At 40.4% G+C, this 16,520-nt stretch overlaps 1 protein-coding gene across 2 annotated transcripts in view; it reads right to left on the bottom strand.

The window, feature by feature from the left end:
• The window catches only part of znf385d (zinc finger protein 385D), a 293,701-nt gene that overhangs the window by 229,363 nt on the left and 47,818 nt on the right, over positions 1-16,520 (bottom strand). Inside the window, exon 3 of one of the 2 annotated variants that reach the window (XM_057833409.1) lies at positions 7,093-7,272. The exons of the other annotated variant lie outside the window; for it this stretch is intronic. Coding sequence (XP_057689392.1) covers positions 7,093-7,147 — 55 coding nt within the window. The 5' untranslated portion in view covers positions 7,148-7,272. The remainder of the gene's footprint in view (positions 1-7,092; positions 7,273-16,520) is intronic. 2 annotated transcript variants of the gene reach the window in all.

Raw genomic sequence — 16,520 nt, 5'->3', positions numbered from 1 at the left:
CAAAAAGAAAAGCGCTCAGTGCAAAGAGAACTGGCATTCCCAATCAAAATAGCTGTGCAAAATATACATAAAACTTACTTAAGACCTTGCCTTGGCGAGATCTCTAATTTAAAACCCGCCATTGACACCTTGTGGTGTATTTCAATCACTACCTTACTTAGTTAAAGACACTGTGGAAGAACGGCAGGGAACCCATGTGACGTCCCGCTCGGCGACGTCAACAATGGCGAGCTATTAGTTTATTTTTTTGATTGAAAATTTTACACATTTTATTAAAACGAAAACATTAAGAGGGGTTTTAATATAAGATTACTATAACTTGTACTCACATTTATCTTTTAAGAACTAAAAGTCTTTCTATTCGTGGATCCCTTTAACAGAAAAAATGTTAACTCACTTATAAATACGTTCTATTTTTCATCATTTCAGTGTCCCAAAGACGTATTCTTTTACGTTTTTTTTTTTTTTGTTTTTTTTGTTTTTTTTTTTACAAGAGACATCTCTGGGTTCTGATTCAATTTAGCTCCAAAGCACAGAGCTGAAAATCAATTTTAAAGCAATAAAACTGGCCACTGGAGGGCAGTAGCGCATTTGGTAGACCCGATTTAATGGCAACGAACAGCCGGGCCGCAAGGCCCGGGCGCCGGCGGAAGACGACCGAATAGAGAACAACCTAGGGGATGCCAGGCGCTGGACGACAGGGACCACCAGTGCAGCGGACGATGACGTTGAGTCCGTGTTGCTCGCCGAGCAGACCCCGCAGAGACTCAAAAAAATCCATCTTTATGAGACAGGCGGCGATGAGGGAAAAGTTCACCCGGCTGTCGCGGCAACAACAGCGTCATCTCTTAGTTATGTGTAAATAAATTGTTACTTTGCTATCAAAAGCTGTTTTTGTCTTGTTGTTTAAGTTATTTTGTAAAAGGAAAATATTATTCAGATGTTTGGGATGTAACTAAAGCAAAAAATAGCTGTGTTAAAGTCAAAGTTATGTTTGAAATGTAGGATTTTACAAAAATCTCAATTTCTCTGTTTTTTTTATCAGAAATTGGAAAATTGCTCAAACTAAGATATTTTCCAATTCTGATTTCTAAAGAATGGGAAAAGATATGAACTTTTTTTTTCCTGCTGAAAGAAGAGAATCTAATCTTTCTTTTAGTGGGTTCCATGTTTATATAGCAATAGAGCAGAATTTTTTGTGGGCCTTGAAAAATCAGTCAAAATCCAGTAAAACGGCCGGGAGCGAAGGGGGTTGCACCGGTGAAATTGGCTGGGAGTGAATGAGTTAGTAGCTATATAATGGGGAATTTAAAAAAAAAATGAAATAAAATAAAAAACAGCAAAAACTGAGAAAATAGCTTTGCACACCACTCATTCTCTATTAACTAATCAAATTCAAAATGACGTTAGCAATCCTTAAATTTACATTTTAAACAATTTTGAGTGACCCCAAATAAAGTTCAGCTGTTCATGTTGATATTCCTGCAATCCTTCTTGCTTTCTGGCCGAAACCTGAATTTCTTTTTGCCAATACTTACTCATATTTAAAGCTGACCACAGAATTTTTTTTCCCCATATTTGGGGGATATTATTAAAAGCCCATGAAACCAAAATAGTAATAGAATGATTTAGCTTGTTTATTTAACGAATGTTCCCTGCCACATCTCCCGGTCAAATTGACTGGACGTCAATCACCGTCAATGGCACTGAAACATGATCATGTCCATATATACTTACAGTATATGCCAGGTTTTTTTTACAGGTTATGGTGGAAAAATACTTTGAAATGATTCCCCTTCGTCTCCGTTTTTACATTAGGAACCTGCCGTTTGAACAATAAGCTTTATTATTTGTGCATTTGTCTTCAATTAGTTCAGCTACTTCACCTCTTTACCGGTGCTAGTGCAACCATTCTGCCATATAAGCCTTAATTAACCAACTAGCCTTGACGTTCCTGAAAATTGGCCAATTCTGTATCTGTATACATTACTGAACAAGTCTTCACCTAAAAACAGGCAAGCTAGGTGGAAAATTGTTCCAAACGGAAACCTTTCTCCTGTTGCTTATGAGAACATTTCTTGGCATAGATTGCTGAGGATTCTCGTTGTCGTGCAGGTGCTCCGGATTGAGCGTCTGTGTCAACTTGTCCACCCTGATGAGTTGGCCGGAGTACAAAATGATGTAACGCTACGCGAGAGCTGCAACTGATTCACCGCACAAGAACTTGCCGACGTGCCACTTCATGTTTGCTCGAGATTTATCAAGCGATTGTCGCGGTGAGAACACGTTCGTGTGGAACGCATGGAATTGAATACAGTGCTAGCTAACAAATTATTCCGATTTCCGATTTATTATTACATAGGTTTTTTGAGGGGTTTTTTTGCATGGGAGATTTACATAAATATTATGTGGATTATGTAAATCTTAAGGTTTTAACACAAGATTTGATTCGATATGTTGCGGAAATCATTCAAAACTTTGAGAAAGTCATGATTTTGCCAAAGTCTCATGGGACTTTGTTGAAATTTTTCATAATTTAGAAAACGTTATCTGTGATTTAAGATCGGGATTTAGCTTTAGACACTCATGTGATTTAGTGGCAGTAGCCACGTTTACATGCTGACTTTTATTCATACCGATTCAAATCATTCCGAATGGAAATTTCAGATCAGCTGTTTACATGTCACTTCATCTATTCCGATCCAGTGTTTACATGTGACTGCCTTTATTCCGAAAGGACGTTTGACAACTGCCGTCTGACATACGCAGATTAATCAAAACAAAGCGTCACGTTGCAAAACATGGAGATCGATCGTCGGAGTGCTGCTGTTTTAACTTTAACCCACTTGTTGTGTTTGTGGGGTCGTATCCGCTTCTGCTGTTTTGCTCTTTTGCCTTGTAGTAGCCGGTTTTCCACCGGTTTCTAATCTGGTCAACGCTCCGGTCTATTCCGGCTTTGTGTAACCTCTCGTGAACTTTTTTAAATAGTTCACTGTTCCTCGTTTTACGCCCGTCTAAGCGAGCAATTATATTCAATTCTTTTAAAGTTTGAATTAAATACAATCTTTCCGCCGGACTCCAATTAGGTGCGCTGTGCTTGGAAGCCATGTTGCAAGTGACGTTACTTACGTCACCACGTCAGTACGGAGCATGCGCAGAAAGAACGCAACCAGACACCATTCCGCTTCTCTGTTTACATGATATAATTTTACTTCTAATCGGTTTGGGAAAAGGAATATTCCACCCCTGTGAATCGGAATGAAATTCCATTCGGTTTGGGCCTGTTCATTCCGAATGAGGTGTTTATATGGAACACATTTATTCGGTTTGAACAAATATTCCGATTGTAATTGGAATATTTGGCTCCATGTAAACGTGGCAAGTGTCACATGAGTTAGAGAAAGACAGGATATCTTGTGCTAGATTTTTAGAAATCTCTCATGAATTAGAAGAAATATCATGACACCAGCAGAATTCCTACACAGTATATTGTTTTGGATGTGTGGTATGGTGAAATCTTTCTAATATGAGGCAGACTTCCATGATTTGTCTCGTTAAAATTGCTTCTCTTGTGATTGAGTAAAGGTCTTGCATGACATTGGTTTTTTTTTTTTTTTCATAAAATTGTGCCTGATTTAAAAGTAGTCTTTCATGGTTTAGTGGAAATCTCATGAGAATTTGGTAAATCTTGCATGAATCTGGAGAAAATGTGCAAGTTTTGTGAGATTTGAATAACTCAATCATTAATGTGAGATTTTTGTTGCTGGTGTTGCAATTTCATATGATTTATATGAAGACTCGAGCAACTTAACCTTCAAAAGTCGCGGGACGCAAATCCCGAGACAAGAGTGACGGCAGGTTGGATTGAGCGAGCGTAACATGCGGAATGAATCACTAACTAGATTTAGCGCAAGCAATTGCGTTATTTTATCAACTTGAGGACCAGTGCAGGGGATGGAGGATCGACAAACCCTGGAAGAGTGGGCTGTGACGTAACCCTGTGTCTTGTTCCAGAACGAAATTGAGTGGCAAGAAATTGAATTGAACTGATTTATTGAAAATATTTTTTTGAAACTTTTTTTTCAAAGTTATATTTTTTCCACAATTAAACTTTTCAATTTGAAAATAGATGAGTGTGTTTGAGAAACTTGATTGTATGTATATAGCTTTGATAAGGTGATCGATCCTCCAAACCCTCTTCGTCTTAGATGGTATATACAGTGGGGCAAATAAGTATTTAGTCAACCACCAATTGTTCAAGTTCTCCTACTTGAAAAGATTAGAGAGGCCTGTAATTGTCAACATAGGTAAACCTCAACCATGAGAGACTGAATGTGGGGGAAAAGAAAAAACAGAAAATCACATTGTTTAATTTTTAAAGAATTTATTTCCAAATTAGAGTGGAAAATAAGTATTTGGTCACCTACAAACAAGCAAGATTTCTGGCTGTCAAAGAGGTCCAACTTCTTCTAACGAGGTCTAACGAGGCTCCACTCGTTACCTGTATTAATGGCACCTGTTTTAACTCATTATCAGTATAAAAGACACTTGTACACAATCTCAGTCAGTCACACTCCAAACTCCACTATGGCCAAGACCAAAGAGCTGTCTAAGGACACCAGAGACAAAATTGTAGACCTGCACCAGGCTGGGAAGACTGAATCTGCAATAGGTAAAACGCTTGGTGTAAAGAAATCAACTGTGGGAGCACTTATTAGAAAATGGAAGCCATACAAGACCACTGATAATCTTTCTCGATATGGGGCTCCATGCAAGATCTCACCCCATGGCGTCAAAATGATAAGAACGGTGAGCAAAAATCCCAGAACCACACGGGAGTGAATGACCTACAGAGAGCTGGGACCACAGTAACAAAGGCTACTATCAGTAACACAATGCGCCGCCAGGGACTCAAATCCTGCACTGCCAGACGTGTCCCCCTGCTGAAGCCAGTGCACTTCCAGGCCCGTCTGCGGTTCGCTAGAGAGCATTTGGATGATCCAGAAGAGGACTGGGAGAATGTGTTATGGTCAGATGAAACCAAGATAGAACTTTTTGGTAGAAACACAAGTTCTCGTGTTTGGAGGAGAAAGAATACTGAACTGCATCCGAAGAACACCATACCCACTGTGAAGCATTGGAGTGGAAACATCATGCTTTGGGGCTGTTTTTCTGCAAAGGGACCAGGACGACTGATCGGTGTAAAGGAAAGAATGAATGGGGCCATGTATCGAGAGATTTTGAGTGAAAATCTCCTTCCATCAGCAAGAGCATTGAAGATGAGACATGGCTGGGTCTTTCAGCATGACAATGATCCCAAACACACAGCCAGGGCAAGAAAGGAGTGGCTTCGTAAGAAGAATTTCAAGGTCCTGGAGTGGCCTTGCCGGTCTCTAGATCTCAAACCCATTGAAAATCTGTGGAGGGAGTTGAAAGTCTGTGTTGCCCAACGACAGCTCGAAAACATCACTGCTCTAGAGCAGGGGTTCTTAACCTTTCTGACCCTGAGGCCCATTTGTTTCAGTACAGACTGATCCAGGGCCCATTAAATATAATTTTAATATATATTATTTACTATTAGTAATTAGCTGCACCGTCACTGCACACCCCGACACAGTTCTGCCAGTCGAGGCCATTCTCACTGAAGTAGTTATCAATGCAGCGGAAACATTCCTGAGCCGTAGTTCGTGTTGGTAGCCCTCCACAAAACAGTATGTCTTCGTGCAAACTACTGTCACAGCGATAGCGAACAAAAACCAACAGCAGCGCAGCATTCGTGACATCAGTGGACTCGTCAAGTTGCAAAGAGAAAAATGGGCTACTTTTTACTCTTTCAATGAGTTGTTGCTGTATGTCTGAGGCCATGTCCGCGATACGGTGACTAACAGTGTCCAACTCCTCCGCTATGGTGAATGGTTTCTTACCTTGTGCCACACGTCTGGCTACGAGGTAGCTCGCTTTCAGTGCACTTTTAGAGTTGCCAGTCAGTGACACGATCGATCTTTTCTGCATCTGCAGCCCACCTTCTTTTCTCTTGAAAAATTCCACCGGCTTTCCCACAAGCGTCGGCTGCTTGGTCTCTAGGTGCCGCTGTAGTTTTGACGGCTTAAGTGCTTCATTAGACAGCGTCAACCCACACTCCACACACTGGGCTCTCGGCACTGCCTCGCTACCTCCGTTTACGAAGCCGTACTTAATGAAGTCGGGATTGTACTTGCGCAAAAATTTACTTTTTGGCGGGGGGTCGTCTTCATTTTTTCGTTTTAAATATTTCTCCATCTTGTTTGTTTACAGCTAGCTGAGTGACTTCTCCTTATTTATGGAGCTGGTTAAAGTAACAACTGACTGATGCATTAGCGCCACTACATGGTCGGGAGTTGATATTGCGTCCTGCGGCCCTCGCGGACCACACGTACAAAACAGATTTTTTTTGCGGCCCACTAGGTGGCGCTCGGGGCCCAAATTCGGGCCGCGGCCCTATGGTTAAGAATCACTGCTCTAGAGGAGATCTGCATGGAGGAATGGGCAAAAATACCAAAAACAGTGCGTGAAAAGCTTGTAAAGAGTTACAGAAAACGTTTGGCCTCCGTTATTGCCAACAAAGGTTACATAACAAAGTATTGAGATGAACTTTTGGTATTGACCAAAAACTTATTTTCCACCATGATTTGCAAATAAATTATTTAAAAATCAAACAATGTGATTTTCTGGGGGGGGGGTTTTCTGTCTCTCATGGTTGAGGTTTTCCTATGTTGACAATTACAGGCCTCCCTAATCTTTTCAAGTGGGAGAACTTGCACAATTGGTGGTTGACTAAATACTTATTTGCCCCACTGTATGTTAGTTTTTACATGGAAACATATGGGACATTTGTCGCTCTCATACATGAAGTGCATTAGCGCTAAGTGTTCGCCGAACCATGACAAGAGGGACCTTTCGTGGCAGCATCTCCGGTTAACATGGGAATTGTTTGAAACATGCAACCCCCGTTCCTCCAACCCCCCACTTAGTCTGCTACAACTCAAAACTGACTTCCCAGCGCTTCCCCTCCATGTGGTTCTTATCAGCGGGCGGCCAGATAAGCCCTTGTACCTGTGGGCCTTTGCGCCGCTGGTGGAACGGCCAAGGCTGGAACAAGTGGCAGCATCTCCCAACTATTCTGGCTGTTTCCATTCACAGCTGTGAGTCATCCGGGACAGCAGCTGAGGACGTTATTAATGCAAGACGATAGCGGCTCCGCGGAGGCAGGAAACGTGTCCAGTTGCTGTGAGACTGCACCAGAAAAAAAACTAACATAGTATGTTAAACTCTACAAACTTTTGACCCTTCGCCTAGCTTGTTTTATGTTTTTTGTTGTTTTTTTTAGCAGAGAGGATCCAAATATTCTCACTTTTTTTCTTCTCAACGTGGACTAACACTAGTAATTGAAAGCAGACATTGGCGTAAGTCACAGCGCCCCGAATGGTGGACGTGATTGCTAGCAGGCGGCCCTTCAAAAGCTTAAAAACCGTTGAACACGATGTAAACGAGGTTGTCGTATGTTAAAAAAAAAAAGTGTTTCACGTTACCCTGCGCCAACTCCCAGTTCGTAAAGCATTTCACAGATTGTAAACGGCTCTGACCGCGGTTAGATTTGAATGCGGTGATTAGAAGCAGATCAAAAGCAACAGAATTTACGTTGCAAGCGACGCAAATCCGATCGGAAATCATCAGAACGCAATCGGGTTTCGTCCAAATGTGGATGAAAATTTAAATACGTGGATTTAGATGTGCCATTGTAAATATGGAGGGAGATATAAAGTTCTGTCAGACATCTGGCGGGAGAGCTTTAGGCTCAGATTAGGCGGAAGTCTTGCGTGACATCGCACATGATGAACATTCCGATTCAAATTGATGAAAGTCATATGAGATTTGAACAAGTCTCGTGGGATTCTGGGGTAAGTTTGAAGAGATCTGAAGCAATCTCGCACAAACTAATGGAAGTTTCCTGATATTTTAAGAAACTGTGAGATTTAGTGGAAGTTTATTAAGATTTAAGAAAGTCTCATAAGATTTAACAGAGGTTTTGTTACATTTAGCAGAAGTGTTGAGAGACTTAGTGGAGGTTCGTGATGTTTTGAACAAGTCTTGTAACATTAGAAGGGATTTCATGAGATTTAGCAGAAATTTTCAGAGGCTTAGTAGACATTCATGAGATTTGGATAAATCTTGCAAGATTTTAGAGAAATTATGCGAGATTAGGCAGAAGTGTTGCATGAAATCTCAAAGGCTTTTATGAAATTTAACGAAAGTTGTATGTAGGGCTGTCAAATTATCGGGTTAACGGGCGGTAATTAATTTTTAAAATTAATCACGTTAAAATATTTGACGCAATTAACGCACATGTCCCGCTCAGAGAGTATTCTGCCTTTTGGTAAGTTTTACAGCAAGGCTTTCTGTGCTGTCTAACAGCGAACTCTTGTGGTCGCTTTGCAACATGGTTCATTGTTTTCTTGCCAGTTCAATATGGCTGCACGACGTCTCGGGCTGACGCCTACGTTGTAATGTTGTGCTTATATGATCCTTGGACAAGATTTGTCCGTAAGTATGGTTGTTGTAAAGAATGTACATATTATTTTAGTGAGCGAAATGTTATATTTTTGGTATGAGACGCTTTTTGTTTATGTTTAGTGAACTGTATAGCGTGCTAAACTAACATTGTTGCTAATGCAATGCTTGTGTACTTTTTTTTGTAGTTTTACGACGGTCTAAAGAGGACAATGGTTTGAGGCCATTTTATTAATAAATCAGATGAAAAAGGAAGAAATCTGATTATTAAGGCATCGTTCACTAGCTGTCTAGCTTTGGAAAAAGTAGATGCTTCGGAGTGAGGACAGCATAGACAGATTTAAATGACAGTAGAGTGAAATGCCCACTACAGTCCTTATGTACCGTATGTTGAATGTATATATCCATCTTGTGTCTTATCTTTCCATTCCAACAATTTATTTTACAGAATATATATATAATTTACAGAAAAATATGGCATATTTTATAGATGGTTTGAATTGCGATTAATTGCGATTAATTACGATTAATTAATTTTAAAGCTGTGATTAACTCGATTAAAAATTTTAATCGTTTGACAGCCCTAGTTGTATGATTTTTAACAGGTTGTCTCAATCTTGAAGTTCAGAATTTTTTACATTATGCTTAATCTTCGAGTTAACTCCCGCTAATTTAGTCAGTGGAGTTAATTTTAATTACAATTGAACTCCTAATCCCCAATTGTAAAAACATAATTATCTGCTGTGTCTACCGAGCTCCTGATTTAAATGTCTAGTTTACTGAGTATATGGAAAAGATATTGTATAAAATGAATAATTAGCATGTTTTCGTTGTGGAGACATTAATCTTAAGACAAAATATGTACAGCATGTTGTTTGATTTTCTCATACATTCATGTCTGATAAAACTGTTACAGTGACCTTGTGTGCGCCAATTGTTGCCACCATGTACATCTCAGCAATGTATCCTTTTAAGAGACTTATAAGAAAAGCATTTTGAGTCGCTACTCACACCAGCTGTGATAACATGTCACACACATAGCCACAACAAAATGTTCCACAGCAAACAGATGCAAAAATGTCAGGGACATGACAAAGTCATAACCTTGTACGCCCTAAAATTAATCGAGCTGCTTGACTGGACGCTTAGTCACTAAACCCAGATTGTTGACTGTGTTATTCTACAGTTTTGATGTATGTTCCATGCCTGAATGTGCGTCTTTAGTTGTATGGGGGACGGGAAACTGATAAGCATATGCTTTATCTCGTCCGCCTTTGTCGTCTTCTTCGGTTTCTTCGGGCAAATCATATCACATTTTGTAAATGTCAATGACTGTCAATGATACTGATGATGATAATAAAATTCCATAATTATAATAAATTTCAACAAGTTCGTGCAGTTAGTTATTTATAAAAAAAAAACACATGCATGAATGAAAATCACCAATGACCCATGCAATCAACAGTGTTGGCTATGTTTTCAGGATGAAGTTATTAAAACTTTCCATTACATGTCAACAACTGTAGTATGAACAGCAACATTTGTAATCCAGCAGCTTTGTAGGTAACAGGCCGCAGAGCGGATATTTTTTCCACCGGTGTGTTTATGTCATAGCCAGCAGCAAGTATCCACAGTTTCTTTTGTTCCTCGTTCTTCATAGGGAATTTGTGGTAACTCTCATTTGCCCATTTCTTCTGTCTGTTTCCACAGCCTATAAATTCACATTTGACTATGTTGCAGTTCTTCAGTCAAGACTCCATAGATTGATGCTGAATTCAAGGAAGGTGGGAAGTCGGAGTTTTCCAACCTCCGACCAGGAAAAATATAATTGGAATGCCACTCGAACTGCGAGGCCCTAGTCGCGAAGTCAGAAAAAAAGTGCCCCGACTTCATGAGTTGCTTAAATCAGACATCACTCGACAAAATACGCTGCCCGGTGAATAGTAAAACTAAAGAAGGAAGTTTACGGTGTGGTTTAGTTACCTTAGCCGTCGTTTTTTTCTCCACTGTTTGATCGCTTATGAGAAGGCAGGTTTGCTGGAGTGGTCAACAAGTCTTTTGATGGACAAAATAAAAAAATGCTTGGAACGCTTTGAGGTTGCAAATGTTATGATCTGAGTGGGATAAGTCCGACTTCCCACCTTTCTCGAATGCAGCATTAGCACGAGTGGACGAAGCACTCCTCTCTAATGCGGTCGGATTACGCGCTTTTGAAAAAAAAAGTCCCGCAGAAATAAATGAATTACGGCAGTTTGGTGTGACATTGTTTTGGTCGCATGGGTGTTTTGAACAACGATTAGCATTTTTAGTTATTGGACTATGTTAGATCTGTTAATATCGTTTTTTACTGGCATGCTAGGATGGGACCATTGACTCAATAAAATAATAAATAACCAACAAATTCAAGGCCGGCCCAGCCTATACGCAGACTTTGCAGCTGCTTAGGGCCCCTGACCACTAGGGGGCCCCCAATCTGGCAACCTCCTTCGATACTTTGTTAATAGAGCATTGTGAATAATGTGGCGCGCATTGCTGTTTATCTATGCAAACATCCATTTTCTTGTCTGGCAACCTGGGGAGTGACGTTGAACCTTTTTTGCGATGATTGGTTCTCAAACTTGCATGGAAAACAGATGCACGGATATGTCGAGAATTTATCCTTCTGGAGCAGAGAAACGAAAGAAGAAAATCGGGGAAGAAAAGAAAGTTGATTTCTTTACACCAAGCGTTTTACCTATTGCAGATTCTATCTTCCCAGCCTGGTGCAGGTCTACAATTTTGTCTCTGGTGTCCTTCGACAGTTCTTTGGTCTTGGCCATAATGGAGTTTGGAGTGTGACTGACTGAAGTCGTGGACAGGTGTCTTTAATACCGATAATGAGTTAAAACAGGTGCCATTAATACAGGTAACGAGTGGAGCCTCGTTAGACCTCGTTAGAAGACGTTAGACCTCTTTGACAGCCAGAAATCTTGCTTGTTTGTAGGTGACCAAATACTTATTTTCCACTCTAATTTGGAACTAAATTCTTTAAAAATCAAACAATGTGATTTTCTGTTGTTTTTTTTTTTTCCACATTCTGTCTCTCATGGTTGAGGTTTACCATTGTTGATAATTACAGGCCTCCCTAATCTTTTCAAGTAGGAGAACTTGCACAATTGGTGGTTGACTAAATACATATTTGCCCCACTCTACCCTTCCATGCGCCATGCAAAGCGTTGCCAACCCATTGGGGTCAAATTAGAGGTCAGTGCCTTGCCCAAGAGCACTTTGACTGCTGACCTTTCAGTCCCAGTACAACTCCAGCGACCAACTGTGCCACTGCTGCATACTTGCAAAAGTATTCATACAGTATTCCACTTTATAAAACATACAGTACTAACATACAGTAATTAGCCTTTTGGCTGCCATCAACAGCAATAGACGTCTGAACTGGAAGGGCTGACAGTGAACATTCACAGCCGAGTGACGGCATGTACAACTGCGGTCGCTCGTAAGTACCACTGTGTATACGTACATATATATAATAATCAAAAGCAGGGCCTATTGTTTATATGTAATATGGTGTTTTTGTCTGTGGGAAACTCCAACCACGCTATGGCCATTTTGAAAATTCAGTTTGACACGCCTGCCTTAGATCACTACTCTGCTTATAAATATTGTCAAAGTGTTTTCCATTTATTCACAGCTGCGTGTGAAGTCAATCAAAGCTAGCAAAGTGCCGTTTTGATCCGCTGAAAAGCTTGTCATAATCTTTCCAACTTTGATGCCGCCTTTTGTCTAGCCTCACTTGACGGGCTTTCCACGTCTTTGCGCACAAACACTCTTTCTAGTCGGCCGGCGGCGCTTTTTGACTCCAATTTGTGCTCGTTAGACTGCGGCGATGGCGCCTTCCCTGGAGATCAATACCTGCGCTCGTCCACGTTCTGCTCGACAAGCTGCTAGGACTGATAACGAGGAAGGAGAAGAAGAAGCGGGAGATTGCGAAGAGACGACTTGTGCGGGGAATGACAACAAGCTGGAACTGGAATTGGTTTTATTGCAAGGGCCGTGACCCCTCGCGGCCCCCCTTCGTCCTTTTTGTGGACTTTTAATTAGAGTGCGCGTGAAACCACTCGAGGTGTGCAGAGTTTGGGGTGTAAAAAGCCTCAGACCGATTAAGACTCATATGAGTTTTTGAAATTCGAGCTAATATTATTCGTTTGAAAGATTAGCAGAGTGGAAAAGCGCATATTATTATTGTTATTATTATTATTAGTCAGCCGGGCGAGACCATCTCGTTTGAATTCACTTGGAAAACACGGCGTATAATTGGAATCTCCTCGGTGCTGATTAGAAAAGTCTAACAAAAGGTGGCGCGGAGAGGGTTGACGTATTTTTAAATGCATGCGATTTGCGCTTGAAAGACAATTAAGAGGAGAAGTTGAACAACTACTTTGGATTGGCACGTTGGCTTTTTTAGAAAAATAAGAGCAAAATATTAGAACATAAAACTAGTCATGCACCAAAACAGCACTAAAATGACGATATAGTTTCCAGTCAAGATGTCCCGATCGATCGGGTCCAATCACGTCATTTTCAAAGTATCGGAATCGGCAAAAAAATATCGGACATTCTTTTTTTTAAGATATATATTTTATTTAAATCGTTTTCTAATTGTATTTAATGTTACAGACAAAATGTCTTACACTCATCCAGAGTAGTTCTGGCTTAAAGTAGGGCTATCAATTTACTGCGTTAACGGCAGTAATTAATTTTTTTAAAATTAATCACGTTAAATAATTAACGCATTTGCTGCACGACCCACTCACACATTGTCACGTTCAATCTATAAAGACGCTGTTTTACCTATAGATAGCGCTAAAAGGCAGTGTATGAGTAGAGAGAATTTTGACAGCCTTTGGAGCCATTTTTTGTGTGGCTAAAGCCTTACAATACCTCTCTCAGCTATTAAAAATAACGTGGGAGGCAATGTGGGGAAGAAAGGTAGTAATTGATCATTTTCTTAACACCCTATGTTCTTTCCCAACGCAGAGAAGATATAACAATTGGTGCTCCTACGCACAGTCATGGTTGCACTTCCCATCATGCATTTGGGCAGAAGTTAAATGGCTGCAGTATCATTTACCGAAAGCTCAACAAATACACTAGATGGCAATATTTAGTCACAATATACAAAGTCACAAGTCTTTCTATCCGCGGATCCCTCTCGCAGAAAGAATGTTAATAATGTAAATGCCATCTTGAGGATTTATTGTCATAATGAACAAATACAGTACTTATGTACTGTATGTTGAATGTATATATTCTTCGAGTTTTATTCATTTTTTTCTTAATGCATTGCCAAAATGTATCTGATCGGGAAAAATTATCGGGAATGATTAGAATTGAATCGGGAGCGAAAAAAAAAAGCAATCGGATCGGGAAATATCGGGATCGGCAGATACTCAAACTAAAACGATCGGATCGGGAGCAAAAAAAAACATGATCGGAACAACCCTAGTTTCCAGCCTCCAGTCGCCCTACCCAAGATGGCTGCCAGCAATGCTGTAAAAAATACATTCAATAGTGTGGCGTCCAATCATCCTTCTGCTGTGAATTTAAATAAGTATCACTAGCAGACATCCAATCCATTTGAAGTGGGAGGGTGGCAGCAAATAAACGTTCGTTTATTTGCTGCCATCCCTCCCACTTCAAATAGATTGGACGCCTAGCACCATCAATGGCAGACAATGAGTTAAGCAGGGTCTTACCAAGCCATGATAGAATTAGTTTACGTTCGAGTATGCAGAAATTTAGGATTTAAAACAACACTAGGTATCTTTTCAACCTTTGAAAAATATTTTCATAACATTTGTTATATTTTTTTATCTTGAGGGGGTCTGTATAGCTCTCACCAGCACTAATTAACTTTGAGGAGGGTGGCAGGAACCACACACACAAAAAAAAAATACAAATATGCTGGGGGGTTAGCCACATTAAGCCACACGGTTGCCAGCCGGCTTATACTATTGTTTTGCCACAACTGGATTCATTACCTTATTAATATTCGTCCTTCACACAGCCACTGGAAACACAAATGTTCAATCAATCTGCAGGCGACCGGGAGATTGATTTTCAATTGATTGATGATTTTACGACACTGTTCGGGTGTGCGCTGGTCCTCATGGGAAACAGTCTTCCTCTGCCAGTTACCATTTAGGCAAAACACTACCGATTTTGTCCACCAGCGTCGCTAAAATCGAGCAAACTGAACAGTTGCAAAGTGTTGCTTTAAAGCAGTGCTTCTTAATTATTTTGTTATGCCCCCCCCCCCCCGAAGACGTAAACGTTCCGCGCCCCCGCAACTCTGCCATCACTGTAAATATACTGTAGTATCATTTGTATATGAAATTCTTATCTTTTTAATATTAAAGAAAAAAAAATATACGAGTAGATCAACTTAAAGTGTAAAAGAAAAAAAAAAAAATCCATCCTGTAAAAATACACTCAAGATACATTTTTTGACCGTTTGATGCTGAAAAATAAAATTTAATAAAATCAATAAATAATAATAAATTCAAATTGATTAGCAACATTATCTCATTAGGACAATATGGCTACGTTCATACTACAGGTCTTAATGCACGAATCCGATTTTTTCGTGTTTTTCCGACTCGAGTGAGGCAATAACTTGACGGTCTGAACGTGACAAGTCGCATAGAACGGGACCATTTCAAATCCGATCTGGGTCACTTTCGTATGTGGTCTAAATCCGATCTGGGCCACATTTTTCCAGACTGTCGCGGCGGTCTGTACTGTCCAGTCCCGCAAATCGGATTTAATGCAGCAATTACGTCATCAAATAGCGAGAGAGTCGTTACCGTAGCGATGCACCTGTGCGGTATTAGCGCCTAGCTTGCAGTGAACACGGCTTTTGAGGAAGAGCTGAGCTTGACAACAGTCATAAAAAATAAAAATGGGTTGAGGATAAGCCTGAGAATGCTCAGTTTTCTCTCTGTTCCAAGTGAGCAATATTTCAACATTGCCTCCACGGCCGAGAGTCGGGACAAACTGCCCGTATGTGTGTGTGACGTGCACGGACAGTGCGTGCATGCTATCGATCCATATAAACTTTGAATATTTGCCTAATATGATTATTTATGTCTGTTATTTGTGTCCACCTTTTGAAAAGCAAATTATGATATCCCAGGAAAGACGGATGACGTCTGTCATTTGTTTTGATGGTTCTGCGCATGTGGGTCTTCTTGCTTAGCGGGTGTCGGACTGCGAATTAGTGCGCATGCGTAATACTTGAACGGTCTCAATGGATAAAGGCAGTCTGAACGGGCACGCCAAAAAAACGGATATGACAAAAAATCGGATTCGTGCATTAAGACCTGTAGTATGAACGTAGCCTATGTGGAACAATTAGACCCAAAAAAACAAAAATTAATACAACAAAAGGACAGTGTCATTGGACAGAGGGACCAGTTTTATTTTGGAAAAAAATCATTCCTGCTGTCCGCTGTGAAAGAAATGAGTCTGCTACATATGCTTCTTCATATTTCCTTGTCAAAGCTTTTTATATGTCCAGAACTCTTTGCTGTGTGCTCTTGTTTTGTTCAAGGATACTGCGCACACGCTGAAAATGAGAGCGACACTGCCACCAACTGAGTGGATGTGCAATTACACTTTATTCTAGCATGACAAAAATGTATGTTCTGCAAGGTCACCACATGCGCCACCCCCAGCATCCCTCTGTGCCCCCCCTATTTGAGAAGTACTGCTTTAAGGAAAATACTGTATATAGACAAGTTTCCTGAGCGAAATATGAGCCGCACCATCTTGCAAAATGTCTGCTCCAAACTTCAGGTTTAGAAAGAACAACATGAATTGTGGTTGAAGTAAGCAGTGTGTTGACAAAGTTAAAACTGTAAAATCAAGCCAGAGGAACCCACGGAATCTCCAAAATTGGATTCAGCACGACGTAGATG

Source organism: Corythoichthys intestinalis, chromosome 4 (genome assembly GCF_030265065.1).
Source record: "Corythoichthys intestinalis isolate RoL2023-P3 chromosome 4, ASM3026506v1, whole genome shotgun sequence".
Lineage (NCBI taxonomy): Eukaryota > Metazoa > Chordata > Actinopteri > Syngnathiformes > Syngnathidae > Corythoichthys > Corythoichthys intestinalis.
Note: the sequence above shows the minus strand (reverse complement) of the source record. Positions and strands in the feature narration are given on the sequence as shown.